The sequence below is a fragment of the Populus trichocarpa genome, chromosome 14 (assembly GCF_000002775.5).
Source record: "Populus trichocarpa isolate Nisqually-1 chromosome 14, P.trichocarpa_v4.1, whole genome shotgun sequence".
Lineage (NCBI taxonomy): Eukaryota > Viridiplantae > Streptophyta > Magnoliopsida > Malpighiales > Salicaceae > Populus > Populus trichocarpa.
In genome coordinates, this window is record NC_037298.2 from 12,429,282 (window position 1) to 12,447,930 (window position 18,649).

General features: G+C 36.2%; 3 protein-coding genes across 4 annotated transcripts; 2 read left to right on the forward strand and 1 right to left on the reverse strand.

Annotated features, from left to right (window-relative positions):
- Window positions 1-47: 47 nt before the first annotated feature.
- Window positions 48-2,563, forward strand: LOC7469341 (U-box domain-containing protein 15). Its single transcript, XM_002320497.4, has 2 exons — window positions 48-453; window positions 1,491-2,563. Exons 1-2 carry the CDS (start codon window positions 140-142, stop codon window positions 2,314-2,316), a joined length of 1,140 nt encoding a protein of 379 aa, XP_002320533.1. The 5' UTR covers window positions 48-139; the 3' UTR covers window positions 2,317-2,563.
- Window positions 2,564-4,608: 2,045 nt separating this feature from the next.
- LOC7469342 (uncharacterized) lies at window positions 4,609-6,779 on the forward strand. Its single transcript, XM_002320498.4, has one exon. The coding sequence runs from the start codon at window positions 4,813-4,815 to the stop codon at window positions 6,544-6,546; it is 1,734 nt and encodes a 577-aa protein (XP_002320534.4). The 5' UTR covers window positions 4,609-4,812; the 3' UTR covers window positions 6,547-6,779.
- Window positions 6,780-7,886: 1,107 nt separating this feature from the next.
- On the reverse strand, window positions 7,887-17,465 carry LOC7469343 (ribonuclease E/G-like protein, chloroplastic). 2 transcript variants are annotated; one of them, XM_024585293.2, is made up of 14 exons: window positions 17,151-17,465; window positions 16,982-17,073; window positions 16,657-16,847; window positions 15,901-16,153; window positions 14,693-15,813; window positions 14,171-14,488; window positions 14,018-14,059; window positions 13,460-13,584; window positions 11,359-11,506; window positions 10,735-10,807; window positions 9,752-9,864; window positions 9,340-9,459; window positions 9,017-9,172; window positions 7,887-8,346 (listed from the first exon to the last, which is right to left on the reverse strand). In XM_024585293.2, exons 1-14 carry the CDS (start codon window positions 17,243-17,245, stop codon window positions 8,167-8,169), a joined length of 3,027 nt encoding a protein of 1,008 aa, XP_024441061.1. In that variant the 5' UTR covers window positions 17,246-17,465; the 3' UTR covers window positions 7,887-8,166. The 2 variants fall into 2 exon arrangements, with proteins under 2 accessions (XP_024441061.1, XP_024441063.1); XM_024585295.2 differs by lacking the exons at window positions 16,657-16,847; window positions 16,982-17,073; window positions 17,151-17,465 and having other exon boundaries at window positions 14,693-15,824; window positions 15,901-16,118.
- Between the last annotated feature and the right edge of the window lie 1,184 nt (window positions 17,466-18,649).

The window sequence follows — 18,649 nt, forward strand, 5'->3', positions numbered from 1 at the left end:
AAAAAAATAGGAAGAAAGAAAGGTGTCCTTTACTACAGGTCGTTTCAGACAAGACCAAAACCTTAATTAACGAAAAGGATAAACAAAAACCAAGAAAAAGAAACTTTCTCCTCCATCAGAGTCACAGACACCAACAACAATGGGCGAGGAAGAGGAAGAAGAGGAGACAACAGTAAAAGTATCGAGTAACCAAGAAGAAGAGGCATGGAACCTGAGGAAGCAAACCCAGATAGTGGAATTATCAGAGAGACTCATGAGTGGAGATCTCAAAACCCAAATAGAAGCAGCCAGAGACATAAGGAAGCTCGTCAGGAAATCATCTGCAAAGACTCGCACCAAACTTGCAGCTGCTGGGGTTATTCAGCCTCTCATTTTTATGCTTCTCTCTCCCAACTTTGATGCCCGCCATGCCTCTCTTCTTGCTCTCCTCAATCTCGCTGTTAGAAATGAACGGTATCTCGTTTCTCTCTCTCTCTCTCTTACCCTTTTCCTTTTTTCTTTTGTCATGTTATTTATTTCTGTTTTCCATTAAAGTCAGGGCCTTTCCTTTCCTTACTTTTAATTTTTGTAAATGATTGTTAATTTTAGTGACAACTATTGATAGATGAAGAAATGAAGAATCAAAGGTGAAAGCTGTCCTTGATATATCTATTGTTGTAGTCGTGAGTTTTGAAGCTAGTGAAAGAATTGAATGTCTTAGGTGATTAGTTGCGTTGGGGTCTTATGATGGGAAAACAAAAAATAAAGCAAGTTTTTTGAGGTCCAAAATGGAGAAAATTGGAAGATTTTAGCGATTTAAATACCTTTTCCTTTTGGTTGTGTTCTTTAATATACTAATTACTGTGTGTGGAGATGGAATGCCAGTGGAGAGGGCTTTATTGGTTCTTTTTCTTGGTGGTTTTCGTTGAGGATTGGTAGTGGTTGAAGATCAGTTCTTTTCGGACTTAAATTATTCACTCTTTCGAGTCTCAATGCCTCAACTTTTTTTTTTTTTTTTTAAATCACTTTACCATTTGCTTCTGGACCAAGAGAGCAATGTTTTAGTTCAGTTCTTTGATCACAAGATGAACTGGGTTCAGTTACACACTTACATAACGAGTTTGGTCATGATAGTTCTGGTTTGGTATGCAGACCTCAATTTTAATGTTCTTGTCATATCCTTTTAACTACAGCAGTAGCCTTCTGGCATCAGGAAGGAAGTACCCTTTTCTCCTTTCCACCATTGAACTAAGTACCTGTTTTCTGGTCAAAGAAATTTTGGGTCAGTCATGGTAAGCTGTGACAGAATATTACATCTGCAGATTATAATTGGATATTTTCTTGATTTCGTTCTCTATTTTTCTTTCATGTGATAGTTCCTTACTTTGGGAAATGCATGTCCTTCCTTATTCATTCTGTCTTCATTGACTGGTGTGCTATACTTTAGAAGACATTTAGATATGCAGTCATTGTATCCCATTTCATTCCTTTTTATATGTTTTGTATACCAGAAATAAGGTGAAGATAGTGACAGCTGGTGCTGTCCCCCCGCTTGTGGAACTTCTCAAGTTGCAGAATGGTAGTTTAAGGGAATTAGCTGCTGCTTCCATATTGACACTGTCGGCTGCTGAACCTAACAAACCAATCATTGCAGCTTCTGGAGCTGCACCCCTTCTGGTTCAGATCCTCAGCTCTGGGAGTGTTCAAGGGAAAGTTGATGCTGTCACAGTCCTACACAACCTCTCCTCCTGTGCTGAGAATATACATCCTATTGTGGATGGTAAAGCAGTTTCCCCTCTCATCAACCTCCTCAAAGAATGCAAGAAATATTCCAAGTTTGCCGAGAAAGCTACAGCCCTGCTTGAAATCCTCTCAAACTCTGAAGAAGGACGAATTGCCATCACAGACTCAGATGGCGGGATTTTAACGTTAGTAGAAACTGTTGAAGATGGATCACTTGTTAGTACAGAACATGCTGTTGGAGCTTTGCTCTCTTTGTGCCAGAGCTGCCGAGAAAAGTATAGGGAACTAATTCTTAAAGAGGGTGCAATCCCAGGTCTTCTGCGACTGACAGTGGAGGGGACCTCTAAAGCTCAAGATAGAGCTCGTACTCTTTTAGACTTGCTCAGAGATACACCTCAGGAGAAGAGATTGTCATCGTCAGTGTTGGAGAGAATTGTCTACAACATTGCTACACGAGTTGATGGCTCAGATAAAGCTGCTGAAACTGCCAAGAGGTTGCTACAAGACATGGTTCAAAGAAGTATGGAGCTCAGCATGAACAGCATCCAGCATAGGGCCGCATCATGTACACCTTCAAAGATTCCATCTAAATAAATTGGTTCAAATCGGAAATTTGAAAGTAACACAGGTCAGAGTTTTAATCTGAATCTTTATTTAGTTTGGCCAGTTAAAACTCTTGTGCCCATCTTGTATCGCCATAGAAGAAAGTTGGAATGAACAGAGTAATACAGTGAGTTAGAATTGACTAGGCTGAGCTACTCTTTTGAAGTGAAATTGTGACCTCAACAGTGTGTTGTATATCGCGAGCAAGATCATGTATATATGAAAATCTCTTTCTTTCGATGCTGCATGTACATTTCCTCTCAATGATCATTTAGGAGATGTAGCACAAAGTACTGCTGATCCAATACTTTGTTAGCAAAATAGTTGTGGTGGGACTTTAAATTAGAAACTCTGCAGTTGCAAGCTGTGAGATTTTGCAAGGGCAGTAAAATGAAGGCTTTTTACGGATCAAGTTGTGTGCTGGGCTTAAAGCTTAGCCAAAAAACCTGAGGTGAGTTGTGAAGTCTTTCTTTCTAGGAGACGATTGCTTGCATTGCTCAATACACGTTGAGGATCACAAAGAGCAGAGATTGGGCCCTTCTTTTCTGTTGACAGGACAACATGTAAATGAGAGAAAAAAAAAAAAAAAAAACTCTTCATAACCTAGTTGAAAATTAGAAAATTATTATTATTATTATTATAGAAAAAAACATTTTCCTCACATTAACTTGTTGTCATGATGTTAGCTCTAAATATTATATTAGATGTGATGAACACATTAATATTGGTTAGCATATATCCACCACTTAAATACTTTATTGTGAGAAAAAATGAAGTTCAAATATACATATTGAACAGAATTAAAAATTAAACACTCAATTATTAAAAATTATATCAGTTTAAGCACTCAAAATCGTTTTATAGGTTGGAATAGGTAGATAGTATCAACCTTTTTTTTTTTTTTTTATGAATTGTTAAGTTCATATTTTTTTAAATAATAGTTATATTTTAATTTTTTTTTTAAAATATTTCAAAGAAATTGTTGTAATTTATCTATATTTTTTCTCCTTTTATATATTTTATATAAATAAATTGTATTTGTATGATGTATTTATAAAAATAAGATTTATTTGTTCTTGGGAAAAAGGAATAATATCAAAGATAAAATAAAAAAATAAAAAAATAAGGGTTATATAATTGCATATATATTTGTCTTTTATCTTAAAGAGAAGAATTAACTTTTAATTTTAGTATTTAGTTAACATTAATAACAATTTATTGATTTTTAAATTCATATATTTTTTTAATTGCAAATAATATATTTGTGTCTCTTAATTAAAAAAAAACACAATATTTAAAAAACATATCTATAATATTAATATTTTTTTATTATATTCAAAATTAATTTAGAATTCCATCAAGGCATGAGCATCAGAAAAAGTAAAATAATTATCATATCCCGGAATTTTATTGCCGGTAAGTGTTTTGTATTTTTAGAGAATGTTTAAAAGTGTAATAACGGTTGGTTTTAAAATATTTTTTACTCGGAAATGTATCATAATAATATTTTTATTATTATTTAAAAAAATTATTTTTGATATTAATACATCAAATAATCTAAAAATATAAAATAATTAATTTTTTTTTAAATTAAATTTTGTTGAAACACAATAACAAAAGTGCTTAACAGTTTTTTTTTTTTTTTGTCCTTGGAATCTTTCAAAAGGAGGTGAGAGTAATTTGATTTTGTACGAGGTAGTAATATAACTTTATTGTTCCCCTAACTATCACATAATAATCTTTCAAAAGGATTAATTTATTTTTTGAATTTAAAAATGATATACAAGTAGAGAATACAATTTTTAAATTAATTAAAGACGGGAGAGAAAAACCTTAGAAATGGGGTGGTTTTACAGCTTTGCCATTGTCGGTGGTTGTCTTCTTCTCTCTCCACTCTATGCTCGTGTAGAAGGACAAATAAATAAATAAATAAATAAATAATAAACTTCTGAAGACTCAAAACAGTCCATCAATCGATGATCCACGTGGAAACATCATAGGGTGATACGATACGACGACTTTTCCATCACCCCGAACTACTTTCTTTTAAATGGTTAATTTATTTATTTCTTAAGAAAAAATAATCTCATGCTTTAAATTTATTTATTTACCGTTTGGGAGTAAATTTTATTGATTTTTTTTATTTTAAATTATTTTAATACTTGAATATAAAAAATAAATTTAAAAAAATAAAAAAATATTATTTTAAATAAAAATTATTTTAAAAAACAAGAAGTATCGCAAACACCTTCTAAGCTCCATAAAAAATCATTGGGGTGAGTTTATTATTATATTTAGATTTAGATTTAGATCTCACTTTCCTTCTTCTTCTTCTTCTTCTTCACATTGCTTTGATTTTGTAGATCTACGCCCCCATCTGTCTTTTTTCACTCTCCATTTCTTCTTCTTCGTCTACTACTACTACTACTACTACTAGCAAGCACCTAGCTGTTAGATTATTTTTAGTTAAAAAACAGGAAAAAAAAAATGTTGGGTCGGTCGACGTTATCAAGAAGTGGAAGCTTCAGACCAGAAAACATAGGCCAAAATGCTTTAGCCATGATAGGAAATCTCTGCTTCACTTTCTTTGTTATCGGGGTTCTCATTTTCACCATCATCGCTGCTACTTACGAGCCTGAGGACCCTCTGTTTCACCCTTCGACAAAGATCACTAGTTTCCTCACTTCCAATTCCAATGCCACCTTCAAATCTGGCGACACTGTTGTCAGAACTGGGGAGGATTTCATGGCCCCAAATCAGACTGCTTTTTCCAATTTCATCAACATTACTGATGTTGACACCACCCCCAGCATTGCTAGTGTTAATGCTGATGATGGTAATGTTAATCCTGATGGTGCCGCTACGACGGCTTCGGAGACCTGTGAAGGTCCCTTGGACTGTAGGGATCCTGAATTGTTTCATATGTTGATGAAAAGGGTGATTGAGGAATTTAAGGATATGCATTTTTATCGGTTTGGGAAGCCTGTTTCTGGGTCTAATGATTCTACTTGTGATATGGGTTGGAGGTTTAGGCCCAAGGAAGGCAAAACTGCTGCTTTTTATAAGGATTATAGGCGATTTGTTATAGCTAGGTCGGAGAATTGTACGCTTAGTGTTGTGGGGATTGGGGACTATCATTCGGGTGTGAATGCTAGGAAGAAGAAGAAGAATCAGAAACCTGGGTTTGAGAAAACACCAGGGAAACAAGAAGCGGGACAGCCCTTGTTGCCTGTTGTTGGGGAGGCTGTGAATGACGCGCTTCCGGTGGTTGAGTCGGAGAATTCGTTTAGTCGCGGGAAGTATTTGCTTTATAATGGTGGAGGTGATAGATGTAAGAGTATGAATCATTACCTGTGGAGTTTCTTGTGTGCTTTGGGTGAAGCACAGTATCTGAATCGGACACTGGTTATGGATCTGTCTCTTTGTTTGAATTGGATGTACTCTTCTTCAAATCAGGATGAGGAAGCAAAAGATTTTAGGTTTTATTTTGATTTTGAGCATTTGAGGGAAGCTGCATCGGTTTTGGACCACTCTCAGTTTTGGGATGATTGGGATAAATGGCATAAAAAAGACCGGTTGAGTCTTCATCTCGTCGAGGATGTCAGGGTCACGCCTATGAAGCTTACAAGTGTAAAAGATACTTTGATTATGAGGAAGTTTGGATCTGTTGAACCTGATAATTACTGGTACAGAGTGTGTGAAGGAGAGACCGAGGCTGTCATTCAAAGGCCGTGGCATCTGATATGGAAATCAAGGAGGTTGATGGATATTGTGAGTACAATTGCCTCGAAATTGAACTGGGATTTTGATGCTGTTCATATTGAGAGAGGGGAGAAGGCAAGGAACAAGGAGCTGTGGCCTAATCTTGCAGCGGATACCTCTCCCGACGCGCTTCTCTCAACCTTGGCTAACAAACTTGAAGAGGGGAGGCACGTCTACATTGCGACAAATGAACCTGACACATCCTTCTTTGACCCTTTAAAGGACAAGTATACTACCCATTTTCTCGACGAGTATAAAGATCTCTGGGACGAGAACAGCGAGTGGTATTCGGAGACGAAGGCCCTTAACAAAGGTGTTCCAGTTGAATTTGATGGTTATATGAGGATTTCTGTTGACACAGAAGTCTTCTTGAGAGGAAAAAAGCAGATCGAGACTTTCAATGATCTCACAAACGATTGCAAAGATGGTGTTAACACTTGCAGTGCTGCTGCCAGTTAATTGTTGGTATATCCACTTGTACTTTTAGCATCATCTTTGCTGCTTCGAGGAACTCCAAGACCTTATTTATAGTTCTGGCACTTTATGAGATTTGTAGAATGTAGAACAATATCAGCTAGTAGTATCATCTGTGTCTCGTTACTTGTTTTTGTTTCATTCCACTCTTTGTGAACAATCATGCTATGCCTTTCTCACCTTGTCAAAGATAATATATGCTATTTATTTTTTTGCTATCAGAGAATGGTTAGAATCCTACTTGCAGACATGTTTGGAATTGAGATTGAAGCTTGTCCAGATGATATTCGCTATTTATTTTTTGCTATTAGAGAATGGTTAGAATCCCACTTGTAGACATGTTTGGAATTGAGATTAAAGCTGCATTTCATCAAATCTTGAATTTTTTTTCTTCAAATTATTTTGTTTTAGTGTTTTTAGATCGTCGCATTGATGTGAAAAATAAATTTGAAATTTATACTTCTCAAACATCCGATTTTTTGTGGCAATTCAAGAAGACAAGAATCTGGAAGGTAATGTGGTTTTAAATGTGAGTTTTTCCTTTACTACATGTTAGTGGGTGTCATTTCTTGTAGCTCTAGCTGATCTTGTGTTTGCTGATTGATAATTTTTGGAAACTCAAAATCCTAGATCCAGAAGAGACCAGATTCATATCAAATATTGCTTGGGGAATCGAACCTAACAAATTTATTTGCTTCAATGGCTTCTGAGCCAGGATGTGCGGCATGCAAGAAATAATAAATTGAGGACAACACTGATCCAAAAGTTTCGAAAAAGAAGAAAATATTCAGATAAACCCTTGCATTTGTCGAGGCATGACTCAACTCAATCATTTGTCGATGCCCGATTGGAATATGATAAAATACTTTTAGTCTCCCAACAAGTTATGAATCAAAGTTGATGAAATTGTAAAGAATTCAGATTAATTTTGGCCTTTTCACGGCTGTCTAGTCTCGGATTGTAGTGTTTGGGCTGATCACCTCCTTTAATGTTTAAATGAGTAAATGTAAGAAGAAATGAAAGTTAACCAAAAAAAGCTTAGGAGAGTGAATATTATGTATGGTTGTGTGTTCTTACATGGACTGGTGCTAATGTGGCCCTGAGTGTTTAGACATGAGGCATTTATATACCTAGGTCATATGATCTTGCTTCCAAGAACGTAGAATTTTATGGAGAAATCATGGAGGATAATTATTTTTTCTCTATTAGCTGTTGATGTCCTGTTGTGTCATTGTCCCCATTGGGGAGGCAAAGGGGGGCATGCCAAGATGCATTGTCTCTGAGCATTAGCTGTTATTGAACAGGAGAAGCCTTTATTCGGTGGATGGAAACAAAACAATACTAGCTTCCGAATTTCTTTGGTTAATAATACATGAAATACAAGAGAGAAAGATGTGTTCTTTGAACAAAAATGGTTGGAATTCAGTAGTAAAATGAAAGGCAGATTGGAATCGGCTAGGAATTACCCTTTTAAACGTATTATGTCCACCATCAGCCAAGAAGGGCACCAAAATGCTAGCATAAAATATGCTTCCCCCCCTTCTCTCTACATTATACAAAGAATTGCATGTTAGTACAGAATGGAAAGTCCGATGGGAAGGAATCTCATTTGCGACCAGCCTTTCCTTTTTTCACAGGAACAAGTGTTACTTTCCCTCCAGATTTTTTAGCTCTTGCCTCTGCTTGCCGGAGCACTGATATAGCTACCTGTTGCTGATCTTTGTTTGTTTTGTCATCTGTAAATTGCTTCACCTCAAATGCTCCTCTAGTAAAACCTCTAGCAACCTGACAAGTTGGCATTAGCATTCAGGATTTTTACGTTATTTGCAAAGATCAACCTCTGAGGTGCATTTACTCATAGTCTACAACAAAACTGGTAAACCTTTGTGGAAAAAAAAAATGAATTCAAAACCAGTGACTTTACACTTTGAGAAGTTCCATCCTGCATTCAATCAGTACGTTGTTTTTCCGCAGACAAATAAGCTATTCATTACACTTGCCAAAGTGTATTACAAATTGCATTGAAACCCCGAAACAGAACTCGATGAAGAAAGAGTTCTTTCATTCCACTGTGTCCTGGTTAATGTTAAGATATAGCTTGGCCATGGCCTCTTTTAACACCATAATTTATGAGATTTGATATCGTTGTATTGATCAGACATATATGTCCATCTCCTTCAAACAGTTCAATTTCGTGAGGAAGTTGAAGATAGAAGGGCAACCCCATTTCCTAAATTAAGAGATGAAACCAGAGGCCCAATGCATGTTGTCTATTGTAAACAATGCTACAACTTAAGCAGAAACTCATTTTAATGCCAAGCAAATGGTCAGTGCAAAATTTTCAATAGTGTGTAGGAACTACTGAAAGTTTTCAAAGTGCAGAATACCCACAGATCTCACTCTTGTGAAAGTTTCGGAAAAGGAATGTAGGAAAGTAATCCCTGATGGAGCATACCTTCAAAAGAATCCAAACTTTGAGGGAACTACTCAAGACTGCAAGCCTTGTCCTTTTTCCTGAAGTCAGGTAGTTACACATGTGATGGTCAACCCTCAATATAAATCTTGGCCAGGTCTTTGGGTTTTCGTGGTCTGCCTTCTGGTCCATCGTTGCCTGGAGAAAAAAGTGATAACAGTGATAATAGCAATTATAAGAATGGCTTTTTGTAGGTCTTAAACCATGGTAGTCCCATGGTGCAACAAAGAGTTGCCACACCACACCCACAGAGCAATGGAGACTCGATAAGAAGAGTTTTATGTGATACTAAAAACTATACTTACAAGCGAACGACAAATTTCTTGTTCAATCTTAGAAAAGGAGGTTTCTAAGGCTTCAACTCTGCCAGTCGCATGACAGCAAGTGCATGGTTCACTGATCATAAATGTCACACTGGGTCGAACCTGTCCAACATAGTGCATTAACAGATGTAACTGTTAATATCAGTTGAACTAGGTCTAGCACTGAGCCAAGACATCATCACATCCAAATAAATTATAGCGAGCTCAATTATCTTTGACAAGATAGTTTCCATATCAGTTGAAGTGGAATTCCTCATAAATAAAGATTTTTCTGTATATTTATAATCTCAGAATTCTGCTCGATCTCAATAGGATGGAACAAGGCTCAGTTGTGTGTCTTTGATGCTGTTAACATGACTTAGAGAAGATAACCATATACAGTAGCAGGACATACCCTCTTTCTTGTTATTTCCATCAGTCCATGATTTGACAATTCAGAAACCTTCACTGTTGACCGGTCTCTCTCAACAGCTCTCTTCACTGCTTCATAAACTAGTCTCTTATTTGCTGCAAAGCATAGCCGGGAAAGAAAAAAAAAGGAATAGGTATTCACTTTGCATGATAATAACAGGAAGTAAGATATTTCTCCTAAACTTCCCATAGAGGAAATTCGAATCCTTAAAGAAAGAGCAGATTGCAAATGTCTCACTTAAGCTCTTACAACAGCAACTCACACTAATCCTTATTATTGATGGCCCAAAAAATCTCCTATGTTGTAAATGCTATCGAACATAGTTCACAGCAAGCACAATGTTTCTTCTAAACTGTTCCTTTATTAAATATAATTGATTCACTCTAGTTGGAAAGAGCTTATCAAGAGGTCAACATGTAATCTATCAGCAGTATTTGCCCTTGCAAACTAATCTCATAAGCTCTGAAAAAGTTACCTGAGACCTTAGAGTAAGATTCAAGTTCAGTATGGAGGTCATTGGACAACTCTTTCCTTTATTGTGTGTTCCCAGGTGAACTGAAGTAGATGTTTTCAAGTGAACATTTGAATTAGATTAGTGCAAAAGCCCCGATCACTAGCTGAGCAAACCAGTAACAATCGGGTATTTCCTTGGTTTTGATTTCTATATCACGGTGGTAATATAGCAGAATTGGAAAAGTAACAATTTTCTCTATTAAAAATAGACAAATATCTTAACTATCACAATCATCAACAACCGCAGAACTCCTATCTAACATGATGGAAGTGGTTTGTTTGCTCTTATAACAGCAGAAAGAAATGCAATATGGTTTGAAAATCACAAATTGATATTGCAGATTTCAAGATAATCCACAAATTTGATATCGCAGGTCTAACCCCTGCATCTATTACCCTGGATCCTAAGATATCTGACATGCAAGGAACCAGATTACACGGATTCAACTTACATTCATCTGCCATATCGATGAAGTCTACTACAATTATACCACCAATATCTCTCAGCCGTAACTCCCTTGCGATCTGAAATGCATAATTTCTGTTAAAATACTACTTATGCAAGGGTTTACTGAACATATTATAGACAGCATAATCAGATAGTTTATCCTAATAGAAAATCATCAAACTTTACCCAAAGTCTTTCAAATCACACATGCCCATGTATACAAAAAATGGTTCATTTTTCCTTTCGACCCCCTCCAGTGGCAAATGCGAAAAATTCACTTATCATGCTATGTTAGTTTCTTGACTGTGTTCGCATCACTGATTAAGCAATGGAAAAGATAGTCATTTCTAAGAATTGATTTTGGTAACCACTATGATAAACGCAATTACCAGCAGAATTTCAAAACTAATTTGAATGGAATGGAAGAAACCCAAAAAAGTAGTAACAGATCTTTGCACTTTTAAATAGAGATAAATCAACTGATAAAATTGAACCACAGAAAGAATTTCTGGATCCATAATCAATTATGCCAGTACAAGTATAAATGCCAACGAAGAAACTAACCTGTTTGTACCAAACACAAAGATTATTTATATAAAGTGGGGGTCATTTTCAGTGTCTAACATACTCGTTTTGCAGCTGCAAGGTTGACGTCTAGAATGGCTTTCTCTTGTGAAGTCCTTTGACGAAGCATTACATGTCCCCCATTCACATCAATTGAGACTAATGCCTCTGTTTGTTCAATCACTAGAGAACCTCCACTAGATAGTGGAACCCTGAAGAAAAGAGATGCAATAGAGATCAATAGCATCGGAAAGAGATACAACGAAGCTCCATAGAAAAGGTAGGCCATGTAGATTTAAAACGCCATAAATAGAGGATTAGCCATTTTAGGTGAGCGGATTTGAAATGGCTACAAATAGGTGGTGCTACCCACTTAACAGGATCATGATTTTTCAACTCATTACACATTTAGGCTTGTGGCAAAGATAACCATGAGAAACCCTAAGTCGAAGGAGAAGCTATTGAAGAATTAACAGAACCTAATTGACATGGGGTGGGAAAAGTATCCATGATGGTTTGGAACAATGGATTTACATTTTTGCCCTTCAAAAACATCATAAAGAAACGGCATTTAGTCTTTTTACAGTGTTCATTTGTCATTCTATAATTGTTTAGAGGTATCTTGGTCTTTTCATAATTTTTACTTGATTGCCTTTGAAAGAAAAAAAACAATTAACCATAGTCTAGAAGCTTTTTTACTATTTCACTTTTTTAAGCACAATGTAATGACTTTATTGCCTTTAAAATCAAAATTCTCAAAGCTTGACTACAATGGCTTATTCGTCATTTCACAATGGTTTTTTCGTAATACTTATTTGGTCCTAGAGGCAATGTGGTGTTTTAATAAATTAAAAAAAAACCAAAAAAATTGTTGACACACGCGTCAATCGCTTGCCGCATACGAGCGACGCATGTGGCTGACTCTTGTAGTCTAAACCATTGTTCCACCACGTCATTCGATTCGTTTCAATGTCCTCTTCCTCTTTAGATGACACGTGTGGTCAACGGATCTCTGGTTCAACGCCGACAACCTTTTCTTTTTTTCCTTCTTTTCTCTCTCTTCTTAGAAATCCATGCTTAACCCTTCAAATTTGCAGATCAACCCTTCAAGTTTTTTTTTTTTTGGATTTGGCCACTCCTTTTTTTATTCCTATTTGTTTTATTTTAACTAATTTCTAAAATTAGATTTTTTTTCAATTTCATTCTCCTTCAATTTTTTAGTTAGTCGAATTTAATCCTTATTTTTTTTATTGTTGTTTTTTTATTCAAGATAGTTTTTGAATTTGATTTTTTTTTTTAATTTCACCCTTTATTTTTTTTTCTTCCATATTTGATACTCATTCTTTTTATTGCCTTTTTTATTTTTTTGCTTCGGTAAATTTTTTAGATTAAGATTTTTTATTTATTTCATCTTTCAATGTTAAATTGGTTGAAAATTCAACTTAATTGAGCCCGGATCTATGATTTCACAGGTTGTGAATTTGAAAGATCAACTCAGGTTTAGAAAATTCAACTGGGATTGCTTGGTTGTTCATATTATTACATTAGAGTTGCCTTTTTTTATATTATTAAATTAATTGAACTTATTAAACTCAATTGATCCTAGTCTCGTTTTTTTTTTTACTTTTTTAGAAACCCTAGCATTGCTTGAACTTTTTTCTTCAGAAGTTCGACAAGATTTGGCCCGACACGCGACATTGTGCCAACCACGAATATAAGTTTGCTCGAGTCAATTTTTTTTATCCTTTTTTTAAATTTAATTTTTTCCCGCTGAAGCCTTCAATATTTGGTTCATTATAATTGAGCTTCCTAATTTGTTTCAATATGGGTTCAATAGTTTTATCACGATCTCATACTCCAGATCATAGATTAATGGTTGGCCCGAGCTGATCTAATGTACCGTCATCTCAATATTTTTTGAAAAAAAATGTCATCCAATATATCAACATTTAAATATTTTAAATGCGTTTCAGCCGGTGTGAATCTAATTTTTGACTTCCTATCGTCTTTATATTTTTTTTAAGGTTGAAAAAAAAAAGACTCGACTTACAACGTGGCATGAGTAAAAAAACTAGATATGTCTACGAGCCCTATTGGAACAAACATTACCATGAACCAGCCACAAAAGACATGTGACCACATAAGTGACATCAATGAATCCTCACCTTTTACTAAGGATATTATTGATCTCTTCTTCGATTTTGAATTCATCAAAAAGAGGAGTTCTTTTATCATACAACTCGACTCGTCCACAAAGATCAGGAGCAATTTCCTGGAGGTAGTTAGTAACCTGGGGAAAGAAAGCATACAAAAGTGACATTACATGTTTCAATGCAAAGAAGAAAAAGCTGTAACATGTATAATTAAATTTTCAGAAATTGGCTATATTATAGCATTCCAATAAGATAAAGATAGGAATGATAGTAACTTGATAAAGTACTTTACCTTCGCAATTGAAGCAAACTGATTAATGTTACGTTTATCAATTAGATGCAAGAGAGTTTTAGCCATCTATAGCTGTTTGGAATTAACTCCACTTCTTAAATTCTCCTAAATATAGCAGTTAGAGAATAGAATATGAAATTAAACGATGGACATATACCTATAAGCCCACAATTAATAAGAATCCTCCTTTGTTGAATATATTAGTAAAAGCATTTGTGTGCAGAGGCATGAGCAAGAGACTCATAGATTCCTAATTAGTAAGGAAATCGATGGCATACCTCATGATACGTCCTCGGAGAGTCCACCATCATTTTCCTAACCTGGAGATGAAGTATAATAAAGAATATAATCATTGTGTGAAGTCTTGACACATAGTAAACCATCATATAGAAGAATACAGGTGCAGGAGTTGCAATAAGCAAGTAAATTACCTTTTCACTAAAATAATCCTGGACAACAGAGAGCGTTTGACCCATTGCCCTGTGCAGTACAACAGGAATGGCCCCCTCCACACCTTCATCTTCAGCAAGAGCAGCAGATTTTGCATGTTCCATTATACTTTTCCAAGTTGAAAGCAAACCTTCCAAGTCCTTCTGCAATTCCTCAAATGAATGACCGGCAGCAACAGTTCTTACAGTTAGACCAAAACCTGGTGGCTGCAAAGTTTTTGCTATAACTTTGAGGCGTGTACGCTCAACTCCAGAAACTTTTTTGGAAACCCCAATTCTATCGCAACGTGTGATCAATATCTTCAATGCAGGGAAAATAGTTCAGGCAAGCAAACAGTACAGTGAGTTCAAAATATGACAGATTTTTTTTTTTTTTTTGGGGGGGGGGGGGGTGAAATAAATAAAAGCACTTAATGATGAAAGGTGGAGAGTGAAATAAATAAAAGCACTTAATGACGAATAAATTTCATTGGGAGGGGGGGTGTTGTGCTAGGCAGAACATACCCAGAATCTGCTTCTTAGTTTTGGATAAGCAGTCACTGTTGGGCCTTTTGTACCCAATCCCTCCTTGACAACTTGAACAATTACTTTTGTGCCTTTACGAACTTGGGACCACTTGTTTTCACTAGTTAATGTATGCTTAGCATCCTTTATATCTTGATGAGATACTGGAGGATAGTTAGGTTCTTCTGTTTCAACTGTAGAACGGCTGGCAGTGTCACCTTCCAAATGGTGCTCCCTTCCATCGAGGAACTGCTCAAAATCAGCATCCACTTCACCATAATCAACTATACTGCCATTAACATTTTCCTTAACTTCTGAAACATCAAAATCATCATCAACTTCATGCTCCTCGTGATCATCATGCAGAAATGGTGCCAAATCACTGTGAAAGACAAATTCTGAAACATCGTCAATGACTTCAACATCATGTGATGTGTGTTCATTTTCGTGGGCAGCAGGATGCTCTTCAAAGGCTTTGAGCACAGAACCATTGACCTCTCCTTTCTTTGTCCTCTGACAAAATGGAGGGAATATGAATGGTTCCCTGTTTTGCTTTATGTCCATAAGAGAAGGTCTTGAGCTCCCAATATTTACAAATGCACCACCCATGTGGGGGACAAGTTTTGTGACCACCCCTATATACACACTATCACAGAGCACGGTGTTTTTAACTGGTTCCAGAAGTAATTCAACCAATTTCTCATCTTCCAATACAGCTATCCTTTGCATTGTACATATTGAAGAACTAATCAGTATGACAGTAGAAACTGAATCATCTTTCAAATTCAGATTGCTCCCATTAGCAGACAACTTGTCTTTCACTTTCATACCCTGATCATTAACCTTGAATTTCTTCAGACCATCTTCCACAGTGTCACTATTTTTTGACACATCTTGTGTCAATTTGTCCTTAAAGACAACAGAGATAACAGGTGATTGGAGTAACCAGGGTTCCTCGAGAGGTTGGTCTCTTTCATGGAAAACTGAGTTTGGGCAATCATATGTTGCTGTTAGGTAATCCTCATCGTTGGTGCGAGATTTATTGTTGACTTTGAGATCATTCAGGAATGCCTTTGGCTCTTTGAAATCAATCTGAAGGTGTTTTGCAATCACATGTTCATCTGTCAAAGCACTGGAAGCATTTGAGTGTTCAGAAACATGTTAAGGAAGAATCTAGATATACTAGATTGCCAAGATATGGATATTACCTCTGGTTGGAGCACAATTTGAAGGTTCCAATGGTAGATATCTCTCCTCTATCCATGAACCCCATAAATAATCTGGAGACCTCTCAGTATTAAACTTAGTCCATGAATCCCTCACCATAATTTTTCTATCTTGTTTTACAGTCGCGGGTACTGACAAAGAAAATTCAGGTCCGGGTCTCCAAGTGACATTGCATGAAGGCCATGTTTTATCTCTTACAAAATAATTATACTTGAAATTTACACCGCAAGGTACCTGCCGAGCACAAAATGGTGATTTAGGGTGATAAGAAGCGAGTGCAGAATTGAGAATTGATGAAGTATCTCGTACCAAACTCAAGTGAAAAAGTAAGGAGCATACTGTCAAGCCGAGCACAAAATGGATCGATATTTTTGTTTTCAGGATACTGTCAACAGTACACACGTATACCAAATTGTTTCAATAAAACTCAACCATAAAAAAGGAGTTAATATTTCTCACTACTATATATGTATGGAATCCACAATAAACACAAGGACAGACTCTTTTTAGTGCTTATAATAAACAAATCACACAACAGATAAAAAAAATGAAAAATTTTAAGAGACTTGTTTTTCGTCCAACAAATAAATAAAATTTAGAATACTTGTACAATTAAAATGAACAATCAATAAAATAAATCTGATAATTAGTTATCTTATCAGGGATTTTAAAGAATTTTCATTTGTCAGCAAATGGGAACGTCCATTCCTCACATCATTATCTTTGATTCAAATTACCGTGACTTGAGCTTCCCACAAGTTTGGATGTGAAATGGGATGCATTAAGATAGCCATTTCCGGATCCCAACAGCCTAATACAACAGGATCCCCGGTAACGTAAAGAAGCTGACCAGGTGCCAAATCAGCTTCTACAGTCCAAACTAGCTCACATAATCCTTCTTGACAAACAGTATTATTTGAATAATTTCCTGAGAAAAATAAAAATCACATCAGCCATTCATTTTAACAAGTAGCAGAAAGGATTATGCCCAACAACAATGCCTATAATTGACACTGCATTCACAATAATTCATTGAAATTTGGAAATAAAAAAAATAATAACCTTTCTTTGCAGATATGGCATGGGCGGGTGGGGGAGGAGGAGGAGGATTCTGCGCGATTTTAAAGACAACATTTCTTCGAGACAAGCCATGCCTGCTTCAATTAAAGAGTAAAATGGAAGCTGGTTTTGAAAGTTCCTAAAAAATGAAAATTAATTAGAAGTAACTTACGGTGAAAAATGAAACAAGTGGCATGAGGGCGTGCGCGGGCGGTGGAGGTGGAGGTGGAGGTGGAGGGGTGGCCGAGCCTCCGAGGAGATGTCCATGATTACGATGAAGCTCTCCTCTTGTTTGGTTGCAGTTCAGTGGTGAAGCACAGGCTGTAGGGTTGAAGAAGAAGCAAAGAAGAAGAAGAAGAAGAAGGCATTGGGGCTGATAAGGTGGTTGTAATTTGGGAGTGGCGATTTGGGTTGTTTTGTCATTTAACAGGAAAACTTGAAATTGTGGTCTGCGGATGGATAGAAAATAGAATATAAAGGGATTTTGTGAATACAGAGGAAGGAAGCTGATGATGGTGATGATAAAATTAGCTTGGCGCCTTGTGTATCACACGTGTTACCATTGTGTACACGAGCGAGACTTTTTGTTTTTTCATCTAATTCAAAAATGCAGTGTTAAAATAGTCATAGTTTTGAAACCCGACCAGGTCATTGACCCGGTCCAGTGATCGGGTCACGGGTCAGATGGGTTGACCCGGGTCAACTCAAAAAAAACAAATACCTATATAAAATATTTAATTAGTTACAAACTTACAATGCAACACTAACAACAAGAAATGAGGAGACATATCATTTAAAGAATGAAAAGATTCTCGATCAACAACGATCGATGAGGAAAGAAATGTGAATTCTCATCATTATGTCTCATGATGTTTATTAATTACAAGACCTGTAACATATGTCAAAATTAAGGGTTTAAAATTCCAAGTGAATTTCATCAAACCATAAGAGGGAAATAAAAAGGAAGACTCAAAACACTTATATATTAACTACAATCATTCATTGATGATCAACTATATATATATAAGTAAAACAGTATTGTCCCCCTAATTTCTTTTGTTTTCCCGTTATATTTTTCCTTGCACAGCCTCAATTATATGTACTGGTAAAGCAACAGCGAGGCAGAAGGTCGCAACAGCACTACCCCCTTCTACCATGCATATCGCCCTTGCTGGAGGCTATCTACTCTGAAAGATTTCACATACATGTCTTCTTTCAAATCTGAGGATTTCTAGCTAGCATCTTCAGTTGAATGTTTCAAATTAATTAAGTAGGATAAAAATATAAAATATTTACTACTACATATAAATATATAATACAGGGGCTAGTACCAAGTTGTGTATGATAACTGGATAAGGAGCATAAAGACGAAGAATTCAAGAGAGAGAGGAGCTTTCAAAGATTCCATTAATAGACTAAAAATAATTGAATTAGCTAAATTATGATTCCTAACTGTGGTATCTGCATCAGCAATGGTGACCCGGGCAATTGCAGCAATTTTGCATCAGCGCATCAGTGCATCTCGTTGTTTTGGTCTTTTAACCAAAACGACGTAGGGTGACTTTTATACATTAAAAAAAAAAGGAGGCCGGGTCTCATCCGGGTTTACCCGGGTCGGCCGGGTCCCGGGTCACCCGGTTTTGCCGGGCCAACTCCCAAACGGGTTTTTGC